Source organism: Micromys minutus (genome assembly GCF_963924665.1).
Source record: "Micromys minutus genome assembly, chromosome: 3".
NCBI lineage: Eukaryota > Metazoa > Chordata > Mammalia > Rodentia > Muridae > Micromys > Micromys minutus.
Genome location: NC_137972.1, coordinates 46,636,636 through 46,662,692, shown reverse-complemented (window position 1 = coordinate 46,662,692; position 26,057 = coordinate 46,636,636). Strand labels below are relative to the sequence as shown.

The 26,057-nt window shown below is 44.5% G+C and overlaps 1 protein-coding gene across 3 annotated transcripts in view; it reads right to left on the bottom strand.

Annotated features, from left to right (window-relative positions):
- The window catches only part of FOXP1 (forkhead box P1), a 143,702-nt gene that overhangs the window by 53,766 nt on the left and 63,879 nt on the right, over positions 1-26,057 (bottom strand). For all 3 annotated transcript variants that reach the window (XM_080914723.1, XM_080914721.1, XM_080914722.1), the window contains exon 5: positions 19,561-19,765. In XM_080914723.1, the coding sequence (XP_080770849.1) occupies positions 19,561-19,765 (205 nt within the window). The remainder of the gene's footprint in view (positions 1-19,560; positions 19,766-26,057) is intronic.

Here is a 26,057-nt window from a genome sequence, read left to right as displayed (position 1 = left end):
TTTATGTCTGTGAGAAATGCTCACCACGCTGGCTTTTAAGATGCTCAAACACATTTACTCAAAATGAAACTGAAAAGTTTACATCAATTGGTTCTTTTCTTTCCTTTCTCTACTCCCTTTCCCATTCCCCTCCCTCTCTCTTTCTTTGCCTGGGTGGCTTTGAACTCCACACAGCCAAGAATAACCTCAAACTCCTGATCCTCCAGTCTCTACCTGCCAAATTCTGAGATTACAAATGTACACTATACTATGCCAGGCCCCGGGTCAAATGTTCAATAAAATTTTAGTTTCTTTCAGTATAACTCTCAGCTTAATATTCCTATAGGCAGTGATCACTAATTCTCACATACTGAGCACCTCATATCATGCTCAATAAATGCTGTGGAGATTGGTCAATGGGAAGAGAGCATCGCTGCTTGGCCTTTGACTAAGATCAAGTGTTGAAGACAGCACACGCCTCATCCTATTTCATTTTTGTTGGGTGATACACTCAGTATTTGTTTCCTTTTATTCTTGTAGATAAAGGCCAGCATTATGCAAACGCCCAGGAGAAAGTATTGCCGGAGACAATTTGTATTGCTAAATTTTATTCAGACTATATACAACACAGACAGATACATTCCAGAAAAGCCAATTGATTTAAATCTTTTCTGATAATCCGTGCTACGTAAAAACTAAATATAATTTACCACGAGAACAGTGGTAGCGTCGCAGACGTGAAGGAGTCTCCGTGCCAGGGAAAGCATAGTTCCATACAGATATGAGCTAACTCCAGACACTGCATGGTACTTATTGATGCCTTTACATTTGCTATGGTGTGACGCCTCCGTTTCCAATGACATTTGCGATGCTATTTCTGTTCGGTTCATTTTTCCGACATTGACATACAGCAGCCACAGTCTTTACTTCCACATTGCTGGTGGAAAAGATTTTCTTTTCAGTCAGTGATGAAGCTTGAACCCTGGGCCTTCTGAATACTGGGCAAGCATGCTATCCCTGAGCTACATCCTCAGGCCTCTTGGATTAGTCTGGGAGAGTGAATTCCCTGTACAACCCCCCCCATCCGCTGACTGGCTAAAACTGGAAACTGAAATTATCCCTGTCACCTGCCACAGTGACTATGTCTCAAGATTACAGTGTGCAGACTTCGGTGATGCCCAAGCTGTGGGAACCTGTGGTGACCAAAGGAATTCTTGACTAAGGAGACATACTATAGACCTCACTAAATCAAACATGCCCTGCCAACCTGCACATCAGCTTTGATATATGTATCAATTCCTCCATCGATGAAGGCTACAACTAAACATTCAACACAAGGGGCACAGGGTCCAGCCTGTCTTCTCAGTTTCCCCTGAGCTCATTTTTGTCCTACCGCAAATTTACCTACTTGTTCTTTTAAAACTTGATTCATTTGTAGCAAGAACCAACAATAGTGTCTATTGGTGTACGCCCCTCTCCCTATCCACCCAACACACCCAAATTATGAACTGTACTTTAATTTGCTGGCATGCACTTGATAAGTTAAGTCATATGTTGATCTCTTTGTAACTGCTTAAGATCATGATTCTGTAGTTGCTGTTCCATATAATCATGCTTTGTATATTGAAGAGTTAACTCCCTTAGAATATGTAATTCATTGATTTTATGTATATTTGTAGCTACAGAACCATTACTGCAGACACATTAGAAACGAACTGTGTCGTCTCTATAGAAATTCTGTACATAGCAACAGGCACTCCCTACCTCCTCCTTGCCTGCAGTCTCCACCCATATTGATCACTTATCTGCTTCCAGCCCCAGACACTTGCCTGTACTGTACATTTCATATAAACACCATCAGACAATAGGAGCTCACTGGTGTATGGCTTCTTTCACTTAGCATGTTTTAGAGGCTAACACATCCAAATTGCAGTTTTTTTATGGCTCAATACTATTCTACTATAGTTATGCAGCATATTTTTAAAGCAAATAATTTGTGAACAATTTGGGCTTTTTCACTTGTTGGTACCTATGAACACTGCTGTTATAGATAGATCCATTTATGTACCTATTCAAATATATTTAAGATTTTTTTTCATTTAAAGATTTTTCTCAGAATTTTATATATGGTTACTGTGAGATATATCCATCCATCCATCCATCCATCCATCCATCCATCCATCCATCCATCCGGCAGGATTTGAACTGTCATCTCTTTCTCTGGCTCTCAAGTCCTTGATTCTAGGCTGGTCACTCATATCCAGTTACATGGTAACTTGTATCAGTCCCAGCACTAAGTTACATTCCTACAAAGGCTGCTGCAACCTCCCCACCTTCTCCCTAACACTTGCTATTGTAGCTCCTCATTTACTCAACAGCCCACATGGAAGGGGAGCTTGTCCACCATCACCCTGCCCCCCAACCCCAGTTTACACCTACTGAGTAGGTAGGGCTGAATGTATTTTCCTGGCTGACTGGCCACTTGTGTCTGTTCCTTAGAAACATTTCTTCCTTAGATAAATACTCAAATCCTTTGCCTATTTTTAACTGCATTGTTTTACTGTTGCTTTTTTTCTTCTTCTTCTTCTGGATACAAATGTCTCAACAGCTGTAACTGCAAATATTTATGCTCATTTGGACTGTCTCCTACTTTCTTGGTGGTGTACTATGGAGCACACAAATTTTTAATTTTGATAAAGTCCAATTTAGGCATTTTTGTGTTGTTTCCTTTCACTTTTGATACAACACTGAAGACACTGTTGCCTAATTGAAGGTGGAGAAGATTGTGGTTTCTGAGAGTTTTATAAATTCCCCTCTCTTGTGCTCTGTGATCGACCCTCAGTCAACTTTTGCATGAGATGCATGCAAAGGCTTGGTTCTATCTTTGGAATATCATGTAGCACAATCTGAGGAAAAGATGTCTGCCTTCTCAACTCAGTGGCCCCAGCGTTTGCTGACGGTCAAATGAACACAAGTTCAGGACTGTGTTACTAACTCCACTGGCTACAGACCCCCTTTTCTGTGTAGTGCCCCATTCATTCCATTTTCTGTTCAGAAAAGATCTCTAAACCTCATCAAACAATGCCTAAAATGAAATTCAGTGGTAAGGTAACTTTGGGGTTTGATGAGTGGGAACAGTAATAATAAATACATTTTTAACTAAAGTCTTAGCTACTAGACCTCTTGAAGAATTAAAGGCCTTGGAAAATTAAAAACTTTTCCTACACATTGAACTTCCATGAGCTGACAAATCCTTCCAGGATGTGGTGTGTATGTCTTTGACATGGAAGTGGATATATACTTGGTGGGGATAGTGGAGAGTGTAGTATTTCTTCCTAGGGAGTCAGGAGCTCAGCCAATGAAGTCTCCATTTGTTGATACTACTGTGCCAATGGCTTCTCTGCTTCCTCATTAAAAAGACAGAAGGAACCAACCACACAGGAGGCCCTCCCTGTGGTAAGAACCAACCAACCAAAACAAACAAAATAAAACACCAAAAAACTCCACCAAACTTCTGCCAAAAGCTAAAATACGTCAATGTGGTACATCTTGTACCCAACCAGCCATCAAGATTTATGCTAACAATGGATACCATGTGAGCCATGCTTTTTAGTGAGGTGCCATGTTATCTACAGGCTTCTACCCTCTCATCTAACTCCTGTCTGCTGCAATCTCCTGATGGACTCTCTTCTGTCCCCAAGAGGCCACTTTCTTTATTCCCACCACTCAAACTTCCACTGAGTGAGCTAGCAGACAACCCATTACTTATGAAACTCTGGCTCTAAGATATGCATCCAGTGTACTGAAGACGGAGGCTCCTTTGTCTGTTGAGTACCCCATGGTCAGGTTCATTTTCTCCAGCTTTATTCTGTAGCAGAGAAAGGTCTTTGACCTACCTACAAAAGAGCAAACACAGTGTGGGAGCGAGAGAGAAGACCCATGCCTCCAGCAGGGAGATGTGCTCCACACAACTCTGTATAAACATCCTTTGTCCTTCACTGTCCCAGAGACACCTCTACAGGCACACCAAGTATTTACAAATAAGAAAGACATCACACTGAACAGCCTTAACTGTCCCTCTCACCGGCCACTTGTTTGTTACTAAACCAGTTCGTGCTCCTGAGATACTGCCACAAAGAGAAAGGAGGTGTTTTACTTCAGTTCCCTAACCCATTTAGTGAGAGTAAATTAAAGATCAGCACAGCATTTAGCACACCAGAACAAACGCACAGGCTTCTCTTTAATAGAGGAATCCTCAACTCCCCTTCCCAGAAAGCTCATCCTCGCAACGGTCTGCTCCTTTCCAAATCATGTTCACAGAATTTCACATTCCCTGATGACAGGATAGTCACCAGGATGACTTGCAACTGAAATGACCGTGGATTAATCTACTAAGTTCCAGGTCTGTGCTTTTAATCAATAATAGAGGTTATTATTCATATCTGTTCTTAGTATTGTGCCTTAAGATGAGGTCAGATGAGTCCCCTAACTAATGTGACTTCTGAAATACAGGCTGCTTTGGATGCTTGCTTTGATTGTGCAGTATCATGACAAATGCAGGTTCACTGGTCCTGCAGGGTCTCAGGGCCTGGCCTACTCACGGCGAGCTGAATGGATCTGAACAGCACGCAAATACTCCCACTTTCCACTGACACCCTTCTGCTTACGGAGGTCACAAGACACTGTGCTGAATATGTTAGCATCGTAATTGCTCAGCCTTAACATTTTACAAAACTCGTTAAACAATGTATTAACTACGAAGCAGTTAACAGGGGGGCTGGGAAGATGGCTCAGTAGTTACAATCATGGTCTGCTCTTCTAGAAGACCCTGGTTCAATCCCAAGTACCCACAGCTGTTTATAGCTTCAGTCCTAGAGAATTCAATGCCCTCTTCTGGCCTCCTGTACCCATGTGTTGCGCAGACATAAGGCCGGAAAAACACATATACATAAAAATAAAGGTTAATTTTTTAAAAATCAGTAACAGGTATATATGTCCAAAACTGAACAGAAGAGAAGACTGTCCCCATAGAGGGTGACCAGGCCTATCATGCTGTATGTAGGGCTCAGGACACTCAACCCCTTCACTCCAGTACTATTCTAAGAACAGCCCTTCTCAAACAGGATGCAAGGTAGAAATCACCTGGAGATGGTTTGTGTAGATTCTGATGCTGAAGTCCAGGAGAAGAGCCCAGGAGTCTACATATCTGGTAAGTTCCTGGAGTTACTGGTGTGGCTGGGTCATTCATATGTTTAAATTTAAATGACAGGAATCTTAAGACACCCCTTGTTTGTGGCTAATCTCAGAATGGCTGGGCTCAAAGATGGTACTTAGAACTATTTTCTATCTAATGTGGTTTGCAATGCAAGGTTGAGATACAGAGACAGGTAATATAGTGGCCCTGGGTGGCCTTGCTGTTTAACAGCCACAGGCTCCTGAGAAGGCTCCCTGGCCCCTGGAACATAAGGCTCCAGTTGCTTTTGAGATGCACACAAACATACCAACGGGAAAGGCCAATGACAGGCCCTTTTCTCTTTCTGTTTATGAAACACTGACTTGGACCAGGAGAGACATGTTGAACCATAGCTGCTGGGTTATGTTTGCCAAGTATCACGCTGGTCAAGAACATTCCAGCATACATGGCTGACTGACCCTACAAACAGGACAACATCTCTAAAATTCAGTCCCCAAACTCTAGATCTGCCTGGATTCTACCCTTGGGTCTGGAGGTAAAAGAATTGTATAAAAGATAAAGAGACGTGGGGGGACAGTGAGTCCAAGTTCTGAATTTTTCTCTGAAGCTAGGTGTGCATGGTATGTGTACACACCTATTATGTGTACCATGCACTAAGCTGGTAGAAGTACTTAGTACAGTATATACGTAACCAAGGTCCTTTCCTCTACAAAAGAAGGGAATCCTATTGAAATACCCACATGTAACAAACACTCCTTACTCAAAGGTGTGCTAACAAGCCAGATGGAACAGGCATGAATGAGAAGGACCCGCAGACACAGTGTATGTGTATTAGGTGATTCACAAGTGCCATGAGGTGTGCTCAATTTTGATTGTTTTTAAATGACTTGCTTTAAAGAGAGCACCACAAATAATCCTACAGGTAAATATGCCAAACCCCACAACAGAGGCACCTGTTAATATGACTGTAAAGTCACAAGCTCCAGCCTCCAGGAGAGCTATGTAGTAGCTGTACGTCCAGCTTTCTATGCCACCAACACAACAGCAGAACTCTGAAGACACACTGCATGTTTCATTTCTACTGAGGAAGGACCTTGTCATCCTATAGGTACTGGGTAAGACCCACAAGGGCCTCCACTTCAGGGACTGATATCCAGTGCAGAGCTGGTTACTTACTGTGGAGGTGGGGACATCTCATGTATGGCCTAGCTCTGTGGCTGGCCATCAGCTGGCTGTTCAGCATTAAAGGCTGAGTATCACACTTGGCGGTATGTCTGGATGTTAACCTGCTTCACCCACTGATCATATCACCAATGCGACCTGAAATACCCACCGCCCCCTTTTCTAAGCTACTCTGACCAACAGGAACTTGGTATCTGTGTTCCAACTCACAAGGAGTCTGGAGCACAGCAGGACAATGGAATGGGGGTGGGGGTGAGGGTGGGGAGAACTCTAGAACTCAAGGCTGGCCAGGCAGGGTCTTCAGACCTCAGTGCAGCAGACAGGGCAGGTAGTGACAGAGGCAGAACACCTGTTTTTGCAAGGTGTTGAGTGAGGGAATAAACAGGTAAAGAGTGAGAGGCGGCCAAAATCCAGCCATTGTTCTAGACACTGGCTAGGCCTGTTCAGAGTTGGTAACTAAGGCTTTATACCATGGGCTGTATTAACACCAGTGTCTCATTAAGAAAGCTTTCCAAGGAGCGCTGTGAGCAACTGTGTCAACACAGACACAGGGGCCACTAATCCAAAAGTTATTAACGCCACCAGGCAGGGATCTCCTTCTCTGTGTATACACTGGTGAGTCACGGGGTCACCATGGAACCTTGGCCATATGTCAGAGGTAACACGTGTAACACCCAGAACCCCAATGAGTGGTTCAGCTGAAGATCCCAACACCATTGCTTTAAGTGTCAGTCAACGTGAGACTTCCAGGAGTGTCCTCATTCTCCAGAAGTGGAAGAATCGTGCGTGGGCAGCCAGATGAGGAGACGAGATAGGAGAGGAACGGTTAGGCGAGGGGACATACTGCCACTCCCTCAAAACAATCATGCTTTTGTTTTCTCAGAAACACAAAACTACTTTACATCGATGATTTTCCCCCAGAAGATGCTAGTTCATTAATGGTCACTGGGTAAGCATCACGGCTCAGAGTTCCCAAATCAAGGTACCTGCACTTTCCAAGTGACTAATGTGACACCAAAATGTCTAAAGCATGTGTGGATGCGGTTTTGAAATGTGTATAGGCACACGCATCTTACTCTCAGCTTTTGCTGTGTACCATGGGTAGTGTAATACCACATGTGTGACATGAGTCAAAAGTCATTTAACAGGAGAAAAATGTTGTTGGTTTTGTTTTTTGGTTCTTAATAATGCTGAGAGCTATAGTGGCATGGGCTATGAGCACTTGGCACTTTTATTCTAAAATGGTTATGTCCAGTTCCCCAGCAGGGAAGAGGGGACAAAACAGGGCTCTAGTACAGGGTGCTGTGATGTGGCAGCAGGAGCTCAGGCAAGGGTGGAATCACGGTAGACGGGGAAAAACAAATACAAAACTTTACACAGACAAAACCAGAGATAACACAAAGGCCACCCCCAGGATCCTTTGCGCTTGGCCTTAAGGGCTTCTCTCTCTGGAGTGGTAAGTCTTGGCAGTGAGACTCAGATTTTCCCAGTTGCCACACTATACACTGACTCCCTGTCCCTCTGACCAGTGAGTGAGAGGACATCAGCAAGGACCCTCACACACCTCTACAGTACAGCGCAGCATACAGGTACCAAGAGGTTCTTAGAAAACGGCTGATAAAGACATCAATTGCTAGATCGTCACCCTCACCTACTGAATCAAATATACCTGCCGCTCAGCCAGCCCTCCAGGTGTTTCCTGTGCATGTTTCTTTAGGCATAAAATCTACACTAAGCAGAGACCTAACTGATCTACTTGCTAGGAACCTCTGCAAGTCATGCCTCAGGCTACTCAGATGGGACTTGTAACAAGTGGGCCAAAGGATGGGAAACTCTGAAGGGCTACTAATAGGTCTGTGTCCATTGATATCTCATTGGTCCACTCTCTTGCCCCATCATACCCAGTCCCTGCAGTGGATTTAGTACCTGCTAAGCGCCAAGCTGGTTATGATGGGTGACAAGGGAGGTGACTTTAGATGAGACAGCTGAACTCCCCACTGGGGGTCCGGCGCATTTGAAATCCTCAAGGGTGGCACATGTGTGAAGGGGGAACTGTACTTAGCTATCCTGCTAGCGGCCATTTTTGTTTTTAGCAGATCTTACACTGTGTTAGAGTTAGCTGGATGCTTCTGTCACAAGTGGCTGTCTCCACATCTGTCTTTCCGGTTAAACAGAGACCCTGAAGGGGAGGAACTGTATCACCTTCAGCTTTTAATACTCAGAAACTACAATGGGACAAAACACACCTGTTTTGAATCTGTTGATAAGTATGTTCAATAGTAATAACAACAGTGAGTGTTAATGGGGACCTACTGTGTGCAGGCAACTAGACCATTTATAAGTTCTTTGATTGCTGTGGTTTATTCTCTTGGCCAGACCTAGTATGACACATGATACTAACTCCAGAGATAGAAAACAGGGGCCTATCAAGTGGAATTAACTTGGTCTATACAGCTTTGCCTTAGTGAGTGTGTCCCTAACATCTCCCCATACAAAGACCACGACCCAAATAAGACAGGGTAGTAGTAGCCTGTCAGGACAGGCTCTACTTCTGCCTCTACCTCAGGACCTTTGCGTCTGCTGTGCCCCGGAAGCTGGAGAGCTATTCCTTGACCTGCTTTGCATTGCCCGTTTATCCAGTTAGTGACCTTAAGTCCACATGGCAACACTAAACTCCTTCCTGGACCTTCCTGGCCCATTGAGCTGTCTTTCCCTACGGCCTTGTGTTCCTTTATTTCTCTTCTATTGCAGTGTGTCTTCTTGGAGGCAACACTTTGAAGCCACACAGCTGTAACTCTTGGAGCCTAGATGCCTGGTATGTGGCTGTCACTGGGCAAGTTTGGTCGAACAGATATGTTAGTTACTACTGTCCCCTGACGTGTGTCCTACTTAGAAACATGGGGGGGGGGTTGTTGTTGTTGAACTCTAGACAACTTCCCATTTGTCCTTGTTAAGTTTCTTTTTATTCCAGTCTGTACCATCCTCTAATTTATTCAAAAGCCACTGGATTCTCCCAGCTCTTGGTGTCAATTTTTTTCTAATTAAAGTAAACTGCCATTTATCTCTCACGCTGATCTTTAACACGAGATGTCTCGTTCTTGTCATAGCTATGACTCATATGGAGCAATGTGAGTTGAATAAAGGGGCTCGTGTGCACCAGAACGTTCCCATCGGTGGCTTAGACACAAAGGAGAGATGTAACCACAGACACCATGTACAGTGTGACCTTGAATTGTACCAAGGAACTCAGCCTGCCTCTCTGAAAGCACACACTGCACACAGTTCACTTCCCCTACATGTTAGGGAGCATTTTTCCTTCTGCCCGTCACCACAGGTCCTCAGCTCTGTCGCTATTCACAGCCAATGTGGAAAACACAAACTGTGTGAGAGGCTCCTCGAAGACAGGCTTCAGGGTAGTTTCTAAAAAGGAAAGCCAGGAAAGAAAGAAAAAGAGGCCAGCCTGCCTGGAGATGCCTCCCTTGAGGTCTGTTAAAGGGCTCTAAGCTGAAGGTCAGGAGAGTCTGTTTGTTTAGGGAAGTCTTATAGGTAGAACACAGCATGGCCCATGGTTGCTATGGGGCTTGTTTACCAAACAAGAACACAAATAGTTACACAAAGGCAGAACAAGATGTGGGGCCAATGTCTAAATGAAGCCTGTGGTGCCTTCTGGTGAAATGTCCCAAGTGCCTTTAAAAACATCCCTCCTTTTACCTCAGAGTCATGGAGGGTCCCCCACTCTCCAGGGCACATTTTACTCTTTCCATTCTAATGTTAGTGTGCTCTCTCTGTCTCTCTCTCTCTGTGTTTTTCTCTCTCTTTCACACACACACACACACACACACACACACACACACACACACACACCTTTATTTTTTTTAATTAAGCCTTAGAAACTAAAGTTATTTAGCTCAACAGTTCAAATTGGACAATAAAAATATTTACTATTTGTAAGGAAGAAAAACCACAGAGAACAAGAAAACCGTGTCCGTGTCTGGAAGAATTTTAGTACAAGCCTATAGTGCTTAAGCTGAACTCCTGAACAAGAGCCAGGAAGGCCTCTGTGTGGGTTGTTAGCTGACTTCCTAATCAGCACGGGAGTTTTGTGCACTAGAATGTTGCCTGCTAACTTAGCCATGTGCTCCTGAAACTGAATAATAAGTAATCAAGTGTGTGTGTGTCATGAGACTGCATGCATGTGCTACTGTGTGTGTATCTGGGCGGGGGAGGGGGAAGAGACGCATGCTGGCTGGTCTACAATTAAATATGCCATATGAGGGAGGCGGTCATGAACAGAGCCTGACTCTTCACACTACATTGACCACGGTCCCCACCCGGCACAGCCCTGATGCCTTTCTGTGAATGGGACAGATTGCCATATGGATGAAGACACTGAACAAGCTGTACAACTCTTGGCGACATGTGCCCGGGGGATTGTCCCATATTAACGCCACCTGGGCTGTGGCAATTGTGCTCTGTCTGTACCATGGCACTGAGCAGCCCATAAGGATGTTATTTCTGAGTACACACAAAAAGGAAAATTGCAGTTAGGAGAATTCTCTGGCTAGCGGATGTGTTGCTCAATTCCGAAGTAGTTTCCCAAAGGAGCGGTTATCTTCGGTGTTCACGCGGGCAGAAGTGACAGGCGGGAACACATATTAACAATTTCCCTTTGTGAGCTCTCGCTATTGTTTTAATGAGGAGACTACACTCTATAATATACTTGGGCCTTGACTGATCACAAAAGGGGGTAGAATAAAGAACTTCAGGCAATGCTGTACATATGTAAGGCACTCATGTGGCTCACCCCGGTGAGCCAGCCTGCAAGAGGGGGTTTTCTCCCCTACAAAGGCCCACAAAGCCAGGCTTGGGGCAAGACGGATGCAGGAAACAAACACTGCAGAGCTGCCGGGGAACAGCGCAGATGAGCATTTTTACGAATCTTGAGATGACAGCAAGGTGACGTCCTAGCAATGGCCCCGTTACTGACTGAGGAACAGGGGAACCTGCCATTCATATGAGGATAGAACGACAGTGGGACCTAGACAAGGCACGTGCCAGCCTAGGTGGACGCTCTAGGCTTCCCTTTCTCCTCTCGATGGCTAATGCCCACTGAAAACAACATCTCATCTAATCCAGGTAGTAAAGGCATGAGGTTCAGCATGAGCCATTACAGGTAAAGACTAAAAACCCAGAACCATAGGAGGGGCCGTTAAGGGCCCCCGAAGCCTGGTTCTCGCTTCTCTCTGGCAGGCGCTGTCTTTACACCCTCAGTGAGCTGTCAGTATTAGAATACATGCAAATTCATGTTTGGAGGTGGGGGACAGTAACTCCAGAGTGGGAGGCACCACCCACAGACCAGGCGATGAACTCCCATTGGCAATGGTCCTGCATAGAAGAGAATGTCCGCAAGAGCAAAACTACGAGGCCTGAAATATTATTTGGGGTGGAAAACCTGGCAGATAAGGCACAGTTACGGATTCGTATCGTCCAACATAAAAAGAGGGAAAAATTAAAATCAGCTAAATCTAAGAGAAACTTATAAAATGAACATAGCTCCTCCAGCCAATAATGTCACTTTATTGGGAAGCATTTGTCAGTTGAGCACAATAAACAGGGTAAGATTTACAGAGCCTAATGATGCTATGTTATGGTAAAAGACACTTTACTGAGGTACCACATAACAGCTGTTCGAGAATGATCGCTGGTTCCCCTTCTTTTAATCACTCCACAAAGTGAACAGTCAAGAAAAAAAAAAAAATCTACAAACCTTTCCCTTACGGCATTCCAACATTCTCGGGTGTTTCCGCTCTGCGCCCTCCCTGCATGTGTAGGTGACGAGGGTGGGGGTGGGTGATGAGGTACTGTGCCATACTTCCCAGAAAGAATTTTCTCTCCTCCTTCTAAAGAGACCCGAAGGATCGCTTAGGAGCAATGAAACAAACATATAAATCCCTGCAGCCCAGGGCGATCGCTGCCACACACACTGTAGCATGCTTGCCAGCCCATAGGCTGCTGAGCCCAAGGGTGCTCCTGTTTGACAGAGGCAAGAATATGTCTGTCTCCAGGGGGCTACTTCCTCGCTGGCGATGAGGACAGGACTTGTCTTTCCAGCAAGATGACTGCCACACAGCCTTCATTTAGCACCTGCCCCGTTCTCCATGACCCCTTGTCCTGTGCTCTACCCTTCAGGAGATGCCCACATTTACGTTCCAGTAACCTACCCCCTTCTTTGAAACCTGACAAGCAAGAGGTAGACAACAGATTCCATAGACGTTCTTGGAACTGTTTCCCATTCTATCAGTACAGGCGGACAGGCTGGGAAACAGACTACAGCCATTGGGGGTTACAGCCTCCAAGTCTCGATCTCTGAATTTGACCAATCAAATGTCCAACTTTGAGTTATAGTAGTTCTGATGAGATATCCGCTAGGAACTAAGTAAGTACTTGAGGGTCAGGAAGACCTGGAGTCTAGTCTAGTCCCCTGGGTGATCCCTAGCTACTAATCTGACTTCTGCAAGTTTTAACATCTGTTGCAGTCTGGATACAACATCTGTGCAAAGGAGACAAAACTTTACCGTGTGGATTAGAAAGGAAAAAAAAATCAAGATCAAGACCTCTGCTAAACCCACTGGGCACAGAGTTTCACATACACCGTGCACCATCACCTTCACCTGCCAAGAACAGAAAGACAGAGAACCCAAAAGAGGTTCTGATACTTGCCTCTGACTACAGAGTCAAAACATGGGCAAGACTGGGCTAATGCCACGCTATGAGTCCATGTAAGAGTGACAAGCCACTAGTTCTGTGTACATGTCTAGATTGCTAAACTAATGGGGACAGAAGAGACTTTCCTATCAGCTCATGGCCTGGTGAAGCGGTTTTCTCAAACTTAAATGAGTATCTGTGACCAAGTTCTGGGGAACTTACGCAAACGTCTATCCATGTTTATTAGGTCTGAGACCCCTAAGTTTCTCAAGTAAAGACACAAAACAACTCCAGGTGAGCACATTTAAACAGCCAGAGTATCTGTGTGACAAATACTAATTCAAAAGCCCCATAATAGAGCAAAGGAACCCAAGTCCTACAAAGAGGGGCCTGGAAAGTACAACATTCAACAAAAATCTCTTCTGCCCTGAATCTCCAATACCTAGAAACAAGCAAACCACTGCAGGATCTGAGAAACAGCCTAATGATTAAGCAGGCAGTTTCCCCAGCTTAGGAAATACCCCGCCTTTGCTTTGGTAAGTATCTTTGCTTTCCGTAGGTCACGAGACTTAGGTTTACAATACTTGTGTTTGCAATTTTGAGAAATATGAAAATATGCAAATGAGCACATCTCTATCCTAACAAACTATTTATAGAATTAAGCAGGGAGGCTGAATTTAGCTGGTGGGTCCCCCAGTGCGCACCTATGTGTTACTCCATAAGTGTCTAACATGGCAGCTTGTAGGTGCAACACATGCAAAGCTGGTATTTGATTGTGTAGCATGTTTCAGAAATGTTTTAATGGAAAGAATGATGAGGTCAGGGAGTGAGTTTTCTCAGTGCTTTAAATAAAAAGAAATAGAAAACAACGTGATTTACAAGAAACAAAAAAATTTCAGTGTGAAAGTATTATTCACAAAAGTGGAAACTTGAATTTACTGCTGAAATTTCAGATTCACTGGGCCCCTAAATGTCACTGTGAGAATATGCAAAGTTAAAGGTTCCTGAGCCCAGAACAGTTCTGAAAACACACTTCTAGAATGTTAGTAATTCAGCCAAGGGCACCAACATTTCTTTATCAACCAAAATTTGTTTGTTACTTTTTTTCTCTCTCCAAAGGGTAAGCAAATCAAAAACACCAGGGAAGTCCAGATTTCCAAGTTCCCTGATGTTCACAAGTATCAGGGACTAAAAACACAAATGTTTCTGAGATACAGACAAATATACAGCACTGTGTCTACGAGGCCACAAATCAGACAGAGAAACTGAGAAGAAGCTGGAGAAGTCCAAAGCACAGGAGCCAAGCAGAAGTGGTCAGGGTTTATTTGAGGGCGGCTGCCAAGTGTGCAGCCCATGCCAGGAAGTGAGCTTGAAAACAGAGCAATGCCGGGCCTGAACTGAGATCCACAGCGAAGAGCCCCAGTACAGCTCACCTGTGTCTGAGAGGTGGCTTCTGAGGCAGCATTGGCCATGCAACCACATGTTTACAGAGCTGAGAGGACACTCTCTAGCCCAAGGCTTTAAGGAAGTCTTGCAACAAATGTTGCGACTCGGAGAAATACCTGTGATAAAACATCTACTAATGGCTGAAGTAAAACATCTGAGGATGGGGGTGGGGGACACAACATTCCTAATTTGGACTGCAGAAAGAAGGCAGACACATTCAGCCAGGACACACACGATTTATAAGGCAGTACAGAAAGCGAGGGGATGTCTGTAAAGGACACAGGCTTGACTGCATTTGTCTGTATGTATTTCCTGCAGGGGATTTATTTTTTTATCCTCATGTACTATTTCAGACCATGAGTGATTTGTATCTGATGAATCTCACCCCCCTTCATCAGAGATAAAAAGACTTACACACTATTTTTATTTATAGAAAAATAAACAGGGAACTTATTTTCCTTCAAATGTTGCACTATGCACACATTAGTAGTTGTTTGGCTGAACTTCGATTACATTTAATATTCTCTTAGGGACACTGGTTTTAAATTTCACCTAAGTACTCCTATACCAAATGGAAAAAACTTTAAAGTCAGATTTGAATATGGATCTTGGCTATGGCACAAATCAGGCATACAACTATAGAGCTGTCCTGCAATTTCTGTAACTCGACTTCTTTGTCTGTAAAATGGGGCAACACGCCCCACTGCCTTCTCAGAAGCCCCAGGAATAAAAGGAGTTACTGCACACGCAAGGAGTCCAGTGGCAACTGGCAGCAAGAAGGGGCCGATTTAATGCGCCATCCCTTCCCTGGTGCACCATGATATAAAGTGATATTTAGAATTTTCATTCAAGCAATTACTTAAGTCGTAATTGCTATTTGTATTTACATAGCTGCTTTGATCCAAGGAGCTCAAAGGGCTTACTAAATTTAGCATTTTAATAAACATTTCATTTGCATTCTGTTGATTCTGTTTACCCACACCAAAACTTGAAATTTCCTGAAGGGAGACTGTCTACAAGTAAAGTGAACAAGGTAATGTCTTCACGTGTGCGGGCATCCCGCGTGTCACTTCTGTCTAACCCTAAGAGGTTCCAACTCCGTGGCAGCAACACAAGGGAGAGGAGGCTTGAGCGCACCTGCTCGTCTCTCCTTTAGCTCAGGGCGCGCTCAGCTTGATCTCGCTCCTCACAGGCACTGACGACAGGGGTGTTTATTCCACCAATGGCTTTATAGATAATCAGCACAATAAACAGTATTAAATTGTCAGGAGGGACTCAGATAGGGAAGGAGAGCACCCGCACTGAATTCTAACGATGCTGACCATCTACGACGACAGGATCTTAACAAGCCTTGATCTGAGTGTTGGCATCCGCCTCACAGATCACATGGGCCGCTCCTCCTCACAGGCTGCTGAGTGCTGACGGACATCTCCACCCGGCGCTTCGGGGAAGTGGGTTTCTATTGGCAATCTTTACCAAAGTGTGTCTCTTCCCTTCTCTACACTCAAGGGTTTACCCTGAATGATTTAATTATAATTTTCCTTGTGTAAGACAAATTAAAGAGGGGCGTAGGAGTGTCGTGCCAAGCACATTATTTATCTCCTTAACAGATTGCAGCTCACCAAACCCCAGAGCTACTGCTGTGGTGGCTGCTCCCAGAAGCTGCAGAAATGTACGGGGCAAGGGCAGGAAGACGGAGGGTGACAAATAGCAGGGAGATGTGTGAGCCCGGTGAGAGCCTTGCATGTCCCACGACTTGAACAACAACATCATCATCATCATCATCTCTCGATTTCTTTCTCCAACCAGTTTTCACACAAGAGACTCTGAGATCTTTTCAGGAAAAAAAAAAATCCTCCTGAAAGCTGCTAAGTCAGGACGGAGTTTGATTACTGGATTACTGTGCACAGGGCAAGGCCTCTTACTCCTTCCGTCAGTGAGGGTAGAGGGAAAAGAGCATTCCCTGGCAATCCAGGGGGAGCTGGTAAGGATATTTCACAAAGGCCCTCCGGATGGATAAAGGTTTTTTTGTGGCAGGGAGGAGAACTCCTGAGGTGTCTCCCTGAGAGCTCAGTGTGTGAGAAAATACTTCAGTAGTGACACCCCCCACTTCTTTTCCTTCCCTTTTCTATTTTGTGAAGTGGCTACCACCTAAGGAATTTAAAAATACACCATTATAGAGGCTGAGGGCTAGTGGTAGGCCACTTGCCTAGCATATCCCCAGCACTGCCAACAGATAGATAGATAAACCGGCAGACAGACAGATGGTAGATAGACAGACGGACAGAGCATCTACCCTGATAAGGTGAAAACATACTAATACTCATTTTTAAGTACTTGTATTTATATAAAAACAGGTAAAGAATTATTGATTGTTGAATGATCAATTCCATAAAGCTTGTCAGCCAGCTTTAACCAGAGGTGTTATAATCAGTTCAGACTAATGAAAGAAGGTGAGGACTTTTCCCCTTTAAGCAACGCTGCTGCTTAACATGAACAAGGCCCTGGTTCACCACAAATCAGAGCAAGTGCCCTCACTGGTGCGCCCTCTGACTCCAGCCACCACTGGCACCATCATACAGCATTAAGTGGGACAACGGAGAGTAGCTATCATACAATTTCCTAGCTGCCTCCTCTCTCCATGTGTAACCAAAACTCAGCCTGTTCGCACATCCAGATTCGGGCTGGTGGAAATCTCAATTCTCTTCTGATCCACAGTCTAATTTTAGCTCGAGATTAAATGCAACATTTGTGCAGACAAATAAGGACCATAAAAAAAAAAAAATCAAACAAACTTAGTCTCCGGGAATTGGACTGTGTCTTAGATCCACTTACTCTCAAATGTGTCCTAAGATATGAAGAGGGTTATTCTTTCCCGCTTGCTTCCCTGCCGTTCCTCACCAGACTGCAGACATAGGACCTTTTAGGATGAAACTGAGCACAGTGCATCTAAACAAGGAGAGTTTTCTGTGTCACAGAGAAGCTGTGCAGTCTCCACAGCAGCTGACAAGATTGCAACAAATACCTTAAGTGCATTGGTAGGCATTTTTCAGTGCAGGGCCTCCTGCTCCGCCTATGGATAATGATGTAACTCAATCACTCTGCTGTAAATGGACAGCATCAACCAGGGGACGGGGAAAGCCGGGACCACAAAGGGCAGCAGCCTTGACTCTCTCCGTTAAAGCCATCTAAGGTTTGTTACTTAAAAATTAAAAAGAAAAGTAATAAAGATGTTATAATAGATCCCAAGGAGAGACAGAAGGCTGGCTTTCAGGTTGACGTATCCTTCACCACTGGAAAGCTGGAAACACAGGAAGCGGTGTCTGGTCCAGGCTACAAACTGAGCCTTCCTGTTTGCCATCTTATTCCTCCATTCCTCTGGACCGCTGACTATAAAGCATCTTTCAGTTCTTCCCATGGCGACCAGAGGCACTGCAAGGGGCTCTCCCAGGAGGCTTCCAGTTATCAGTTACAACATATGCCACCCAGGAGAAATACATTCTGAGACACGAACAACATCACGGAGCATACCTATGAAGACCTAATGGTACACGACTACACATCTAGGCTATGTGTGCCATGTGCAAACACGTGTAGTACAGTCATCTACTGCTCCCACAGACCCGACGGGATGGTCAGAACAACCCCATGTTAAACCGAGCACAAGAAAATATATCGCAACCAAGGCATGAGGCAACACGTGATGTAGGAGATTGCTGCCAGACTAATATGGTGAAATACTTTGTTGTGGGAAGGGGGGTAACAGGAAGGAGTAACATCCTGAACTAAGGATTACACACCACAGTATAGTGAGTGTGTCAACTGCTCACATCACCACTGCCAAGGGCCATGCCCTGTAAAAAACTGTGTGTGCTTTGCTTCTATGCAACTGGCAATGCCACGAGGCCATTACATAGCCATGACTACCAACGCTGGGCAACGTCTCCACCCATGCAGCTACACGGACGCACTGGACACGGCGGCAGTTTCCATTTCCGTTGTGACCCAGTCAAATCCGTACAGAGGATCGATGTGGAGAACTGTGCGCTGTAGCCCAGACAGCATTTGTCAAATGTAAACTCTTCATTCCTACTTACAAGCAAAATACAGAATTTGCTTTCGCCTGATTTAAAAAGAAAAAAAAAAAACATTTTGCTATGAGAAATTCTTGGTAAGCCTTCTTGCCCTGTGTCTGCAAGCTCTACATATGAAATATGTAGGAAAGGAAAGGGTCTAAAAATAGTAAACAGAGGGAAATAAAGTGTTTCATTGGAAGAGCCTTATATATTCCATTTCTAAAGTAGGCACTAGCAATACTGCTTCTAGGTGCACGGGAACAAACAAATGGCTTCATTTCCTTAGGACCTTACGCTAACACAACGCAGTTGAGATCTTTAAGACAGTCCAAGATTCTGCTGTCACTCGTCAACAGCTCAGGGCACTGAAAATCTAAAGCCTTGACTTACAAACAGGAACACAGCAGCTGGACAGCACTAAGACCAGGCCCGTCAGGACAAAGTGTGTTGCGGTCCCGCTCACCAGCATTTAGACCTTTCCTCCGTGTCCAGGCTGAAAAGGCCCCACGCCTCCTTAAGGGACACGTGACGCCTTCGAGGGGGAGCAGTGTAAAACCAGCATTACGTGCTGTGTTTCCTCAAACCAAGGCATGAAACTGTCCACAGCATATATACCACTGTCACCTTAGGAGGTGCACAGTGCCAGGACGTTCAGTTTGCAGAATGAGCTCCTGGCAGAGCACACAAGTTGACCAGGAAGCCTTGAGAGCCAACCCTTCCCACAAGAGGGACTAGACTCCTGCCAGGGCTCCCAGGCGGAGTACAGATCTAAGGAAGTGGTAACTTCATGTTGAAAAGGTGAAAATAATTAGATGCTTCTCACCCAAACAGCAGCGAAGACATTCTGAAGTAATTATGTTCCCATTCAAGCCCCCTGAACACAATTAGGTTTCTCAGAGTCACAGAATTGGGTAAGGCCACCTGCCCCTTCCAGGTGGAGGCAGTGATGACCACAGGCCAGGGTGGGCATGCTCCTACCTTTCCCTTTTGGGAGTGTGGACCGAGAGCTGTCCATTGGTAGACGCGTGTGGGTTCATGATTAGGGAGGTCTTGGAAGGTGCCGAGGACGAGACGCATGTGCTGGTCAGGTCTAGGCTGCTGTGATTGCTGCCTGTGGTCTCCTCTGCAGTGTGAGCACTTGTCACTTCTTTCCAGAGCTGCTGCAGCTCCGTTGGAATCATGCCTGAAACAAACAAATTGGATCATCAAATCAATTAACAGCTAATTCCGTCCTCTTCAAACAGTAATTAAATCAAAGAGTCAGTAAACAAAGCCTAGTGTGAGGGGGGCTTTTGGGTGTTCACAACTTCTTTTCTTCTCCCAGCTAAGGCAAGTAGAGCAGTGGTAAGTGCCACTGAAGTCCCCTCTTCACACAGAACAGACACCTTGGGAAGGATGCAGAGCTATCCCGCAACAGCAGGAGTCTCTCGATCCAAAGCCCAGGTCTCAGTTTTAGAAGGGGAGCTTATTTCTAGGCACAAAGGAGGCCTCAAAATAAATTTGTTCAGCCATAGTCTTGTGAGAACACGAACCACAAAATGAGTAATTTTTTGTGCTTAAGCCTTAAATGATGACAAATAGCTTTGTTATTAAATATAGTTTTTATTAATCACTTTTAGACATAAATTATGAATTCATACCATCTCCCTGAAATGCTTTTCAACTTTTAACAGTCAAATTGATTATACTATGATTATTTCATTAACACACCTATCTTCCTCATTAATTTTGGTTTCTAGTACCACATGCTTAATTGATGGATGTGTCTACCGAAGACTGCGTAACTTTTTATACAAGTAACACTCTTATTACTGTCGCTTCTGGGATCAATGCTAATGAGCCATTTCAGAATAAAAATGGGAAGGAAAATAACAAAGAGTAATAAAGTTCTCTTGTATGTTTGATTGGGGTCAAAGCGGACAGGCGTTAAAAAAAAAAAGTACTTGTTGACCCTTAGCGTCTCTAAGATGCTATGTTACCAGTATGCTAACCTCAGCACTTTGGACCTTTGCATCTTTATCCTATCGGCAAGTCAATGTGTATTTTAAGGCCCAGAAGAGATAGGTTCTAAGAACACCTAAGAACAACAGAGGACACAGCTTCCTCTTCAGGAGGCAAAGCAACCACACACCCTGTACATCACAAGGCAACTCCATCTCAGAACGGTATGTCTGGACTGAAGTTCATTGTCTCAAGCAAGGAGAACACAGCTCTCCTAGAAAGCCAACCATCTTCTGGTTAGATATCAGCAGCCGAAGCAGGCATGTTTCTTACCGAACCGAAATGTACTGGATTGAAAAGAGAAGGCTGTGCGCATTATATTCATTTGAAACACATAATAAAAAAAAAATGCCAAGGTCTAAATTTAATTTATTTTTGTCATTTAGAATACAATGGCTAGATAATCATCTCAACGTGATCAGCCAAACATCTTTACTTTGCTAAACTGTTAAAGATTTTAATTATGCTAGCATTGGAGAGCACCGGTCTAATGAGGCGACGGACTCCAGAGAATCCGAGTGGTTAAGAACTGTGAAATGAGTCTGATAGGATTTTTTTATATTCACCGTGGATCGTTTGCATATCAAAGAGGAGTAAATTATTGCACAGCAGACCAATAACCTTCCCCGCCTTTCTAAGAGGAGCAGTAACAAAAACAGTTGGTCTCTCCGAGCAGTGCTCCAAGAAAATGTTCAAATGCTCAAGTATTTGCAATTAATATATATTATAAAAGGAGCTAAAAATAATACATTGAGTGGTCAGAGATCCTTCAAACACATCCTCGACGGATGAGTGGATTTTCTTCTCCCTTCATAAAAATCAAATGCCAATTATATTTTGATGGATTTTGTCCCAAATGAGCATTTAGTTATTAGGCGTATTCAATTAATCCTTGTCCCCTGAAATCAAACCTTGAGGCAAATTAAACAAAGGGAAAGGTCACGACACAATCCTGGGTCCGGTTGTGCTCTATCTGAGCTATTATTTTCAAACACCTTTCAAAGTGACGGGTAGGATATGCCTACAGCCAGCAGGTCTGCCACTGTGATCCGCACACTGACAATTCCCCGTAAACAAAGCTGACCCTCAGACCACGGTTTGCTCAACTGAAACACTGAGGGGACAGGCTGGCCTGTGCGTGAGGGTGTATTGATATGAAACACCTATAAGTCAACACCCATTTTTATTTTCTAGTGAGTAAAAACGGAGAGACACAGCCACCTATTTTTCAACTCAGACTAATTGATTTCTGGGCCCAATGCAAAGGGAAAGAGCATGGGTCTACCAACAGCTGCTGCCCTGAGAAAAGCAAGCTTCAGAGGCTCCACCAAAGGGACAGCACTTCTCTGGCAAATTAAGACCAAGACAAATGGGTCCGCCACTTGTTACACCTGCGAAGTACACTGGCAGTGATTCCAATTTTCTTTTATTCCAATAGGCTGGTTGATCAGGATCACCATCCACACAGACTTGGTAGAAAGAGGGACTCATTGAGTGACAGCAGGTACTTTCGGGCCAGATGTCAATGTGATCATTAGGCTTAGAAGCATTCTCAATAGATGGCAGAGGCGGTCGATCCAGCTCCTCGTTAACTTGCTGCTGTTCAGCGACTACTAGCCACCCCAGAATGCCTACACCTCATGGCAGAGTCCACACAGACAGCAGCTAACCTGCTTACCCATCAAGACTACACAGATGCTCCACTTTCAGAAACCATGTGTTTCTTCCAGAATGGCACAGTAAGACTATCAAGTTGGACAAATCCATTTATTGGTATATAACCAAGTATGTAGAGTTTACACGTTAAAAAATTAAAAGATTCTAACAACGGACATAGGACAGTTTTGCATGAAACTACAGGTATTAAGGACAATCAAATGATAAATGAAATTGGATAAGGACAGACAGGCTTATTATGGCCAACAGAGACGCTAGAGCCGTGATTCTCAACCTGTGGGCCGTGACCCCTGGGGAGGGGAGTCAAATAACCCATTTTACAGAGGTAGCCCAAGACAACCTGCATGTCAGCTATGGTTCATAATACTATCAAAATTACAGTTATGAAATAGCAATGAAAATAATTTCATGGTTGGGGGGGGTCACCACAACACAAGGAACTGTACTGAGGGGTTGCGGTGCTAGGAAGGTTGAGAAGGAGTGCTCTGGAATAATCTGAAAACATTCTACTATAAACTGCAGGGCAGAGGAAGGGCCTTTAAAACACCACTCACTGCGCTGTCCTTCCAGGTTTACACACAGGGTTAAAGGAACCTAGCAAGGCCGTGCACGAGCTGCAGAATTCTGAATCGTGATGGTTTTATTACAGAGTTGGCATCACGAGCACTTTCAAACGCCTAACCCTTGTACCTCACTGTTTCTTTCCTCTTCTTCTTTTCTCCCTCCCAGAACAACCTGCCCCTTCATTATAAAAGAAAATGCAGGCACGGGTTTAAAAAATGTATGTTGCGGGGACAGTTGACAGATTACTGGTCGTGGAACTCAATTTTACAACCCCAGGTATCACTGGCTCCAAGACAAACAGTTGATCAACCTTTTTTTGTCCTTGTACATCCGTACCCAGGTGACCATGTTCAAGCAAGCAGAAAGTTGATTTAAACCTCATAATGACATCAGTTTTAAGCCATCATCTCTCGGATAAAAAAGAATTGTGTTGTAGCTCAACGTGACTGAATGCTCTCCAGACACTTTGCAGGGGATTGGGGAGACCAAAGGGAGCTGCTGCTTTACAAAAGACAGCAATGACTGTGGTCCACTTTATACCTGGACTCTAATGCCAGCAACACAGACATTTACATCCATGCCATCTTGGGTGCACATACAGACACCCCTTAGTCTTTTACATATGCTTCTTCCTAATGTTGCAGACGCTAATAGTTACAGCAGACTGCTAAGCACATCAATCAGTGCCAAGGCTAGTGAACTGCCTGTGGTGTCTCCGAGGTGTTGCTGTGGAGATCACGCTGCATGCATCACCATGTTCACGTCTCTCACATTACACATGCGCTTGTCTTGCCGCTGCCGATTTGCCCTCTTTTGGACAGCTTAACTGATGTACTGTAACAATGAACCTCAGTGAGCAAACTTCATAGTGGGGGGGAGGGTGAGAGTGAGGGAGGCTTGAGTCCGGTGGGTGTGTCAGAACAGCCTGCCATGTTTCCAACAATAAACTGTAGAGTGTAATTAATGCAGGTTATAGCATTATGGAAGCACAGAAATGCATTAGCCGACGTGTCCTTCCTTTGCCCTGTGCTCAGTCCCCACTCCCGCCCGCTGGACAGCAATGGAGGCGAGGCCTCTCAGATACCAAACAGCTCAGCAGACAAGGCAGGTGGGAGGGGAGGAGGAAGCGAAAGGAGGAAAGAGCCCTGGTCTGAGCATTAAAAGCAAAGAAAACAACAACAAAACCCGTAAGGGACAGATGTTGGGTGTGGCTGACTCAGGAGACAAAAACTAAACAGACATGCCCCACTGGCTCCACGGAACACCAAACATTTTGAGACAAATGACAACACCTTTTCAGTAGCACAAAAGACCCATTATTCTCACCCTTCTCTAGGAGGCAACTGAACCCAAAACTTAGGAATCTGTGGCTACCATCCATCCAGTGGCAACGACATAAACCCACTATATCAGCAGGACTGCAGGCCTTAAGGATGTGGACACTGCAGTGCCACACACAGTCATTTTTGTGTATCTGCAGGATCCCACTGTGGACACCAAGGTACAGAGATGTTCAAATCCCTCACATAGAAGGGTATGGCAGAAACTGGATGGTGTGGTACACATCTAACATCTCAGCCATTGTTCAGGGACTGAGATAGGAGCTGGGGGCCAGCCTTGGATTACAAAGTGAGTCTGACTGGAAAGAAAGAAACAGAGGAAGAAAAGGAGAAAGAAAGGAGAGGAGAGGATGGTTTGGTATTTGAAAGAACCCGTAAGTCTACATTGGAGGCCCTACATTACCTATGGCGGTTAATACTATGTGCATACTTAAACCATTGCTGTGTGGTGCTCTCGCTGGAAGAAAATCACTTGTGTGTGTCCGACACAGGTGTCAGTGTTGCCCCTTTTCTTTCTTTCAATGTGTTTCTTGGTCGTCTGAGATTGTGCCCTGCACAGGCATAGACAGGGACAAGGCCTTTAAACAGAGTCAGGATACATCTACATCCCCTCTCCCGCTTCCTTTTGTGGTCTTGAGAAAATCAGAGCTGGTTACACACACAATGTCTCCTAAGAACATTTACAGATTCCCTCTGCCTCAGATGGCAGCAGCTTTTCAAGATATCTACTAAACATCAATACTTTTCAGGGCTGGTTAAATGTACTAACTGCTCTCCAGAACCCAGGTTGGATTCCCAGCACTCATAAGGCAGCTCACAACCTTCTTTAACTCAAGTTCCAGAGAACCTGATGACCCCTTCTGGCCTCCACAGGTACTGCATGTACATAATATGTATGCAAAATACCCATAGCCACAAATCAATAATTAAACAAACAAATAAACAACAAGAAACACACCAAAACTCCTTGATATTTTTTAAAGAATCTAAGTCTTAAAAGACAGTAACTGGAAATGAATGGCTAATGAGCTCAAATCAGCAGGAAAAAAAAAAGGTAAAAACAGACAGAAAAAAAAAAAAAAACCCTGCTGACTTTTAGAATTCAGATTGATTTTTAACATCCGTGGTGGAAATAAAGTTGATAGTGTACCTCAATATTTAAAAAGTGGTGCATAGAGAGCTAAAGAGATGGCTCAGCAGTTAAGAGCACCGGCTGCTGTTCCAGAGGACCTAGGTTCAATTCCTAGCACCCACAGGGCAGATTAGAATTATCTGTAACTCCAGACCCTCCTCTACAGGCATCAGGCACACACATGTAGGCAAAGCACCCATACAAATTAAAACACAGTAATAAAGTTCTTAGGTGGTTTTTATATAAAATATTACTAATATGCAAATGAGGAGCCAAGCATCATGGCACACACCCACACTTCATGACTCAGGAGGTGGAGGCAGGAGGATTTTAAGTCCCATGTTAGCCTAAACTATGTCAGAGACCCTATCAGAGAGAGAAGGAGACAGGGAGAAGGGAGAAAAAGAAGGGGTGTGCTGCAGAGACAGAGAGGAAGAAGGAAAGAAGAAAAGCCTTCTCAGGTTGTAAAACATGTCTTAATATGATTACATAGTATGTTTCGAGAACACTTGGAACTCAAATGCCAAAGGACTGCAATGTTCAATGAGAGCAGGCAATATTTGATTTTCTTTCCCTCACCACTGCAGCAGGGCCCCTGTGAGCATCCAGATCCCAGACTCTGTGTCCTGACACCAACAGGCTCTGCAAGCGCCCCTGGGCTTTGTTGTCATTTGCTAATGTCTCTGTGTGCATGTTTCACGTCAGTAAATCCCTGCATCCTAAGCAGGCAGAGATCAGGAGGCGCCCCATCTCCTCTTCCA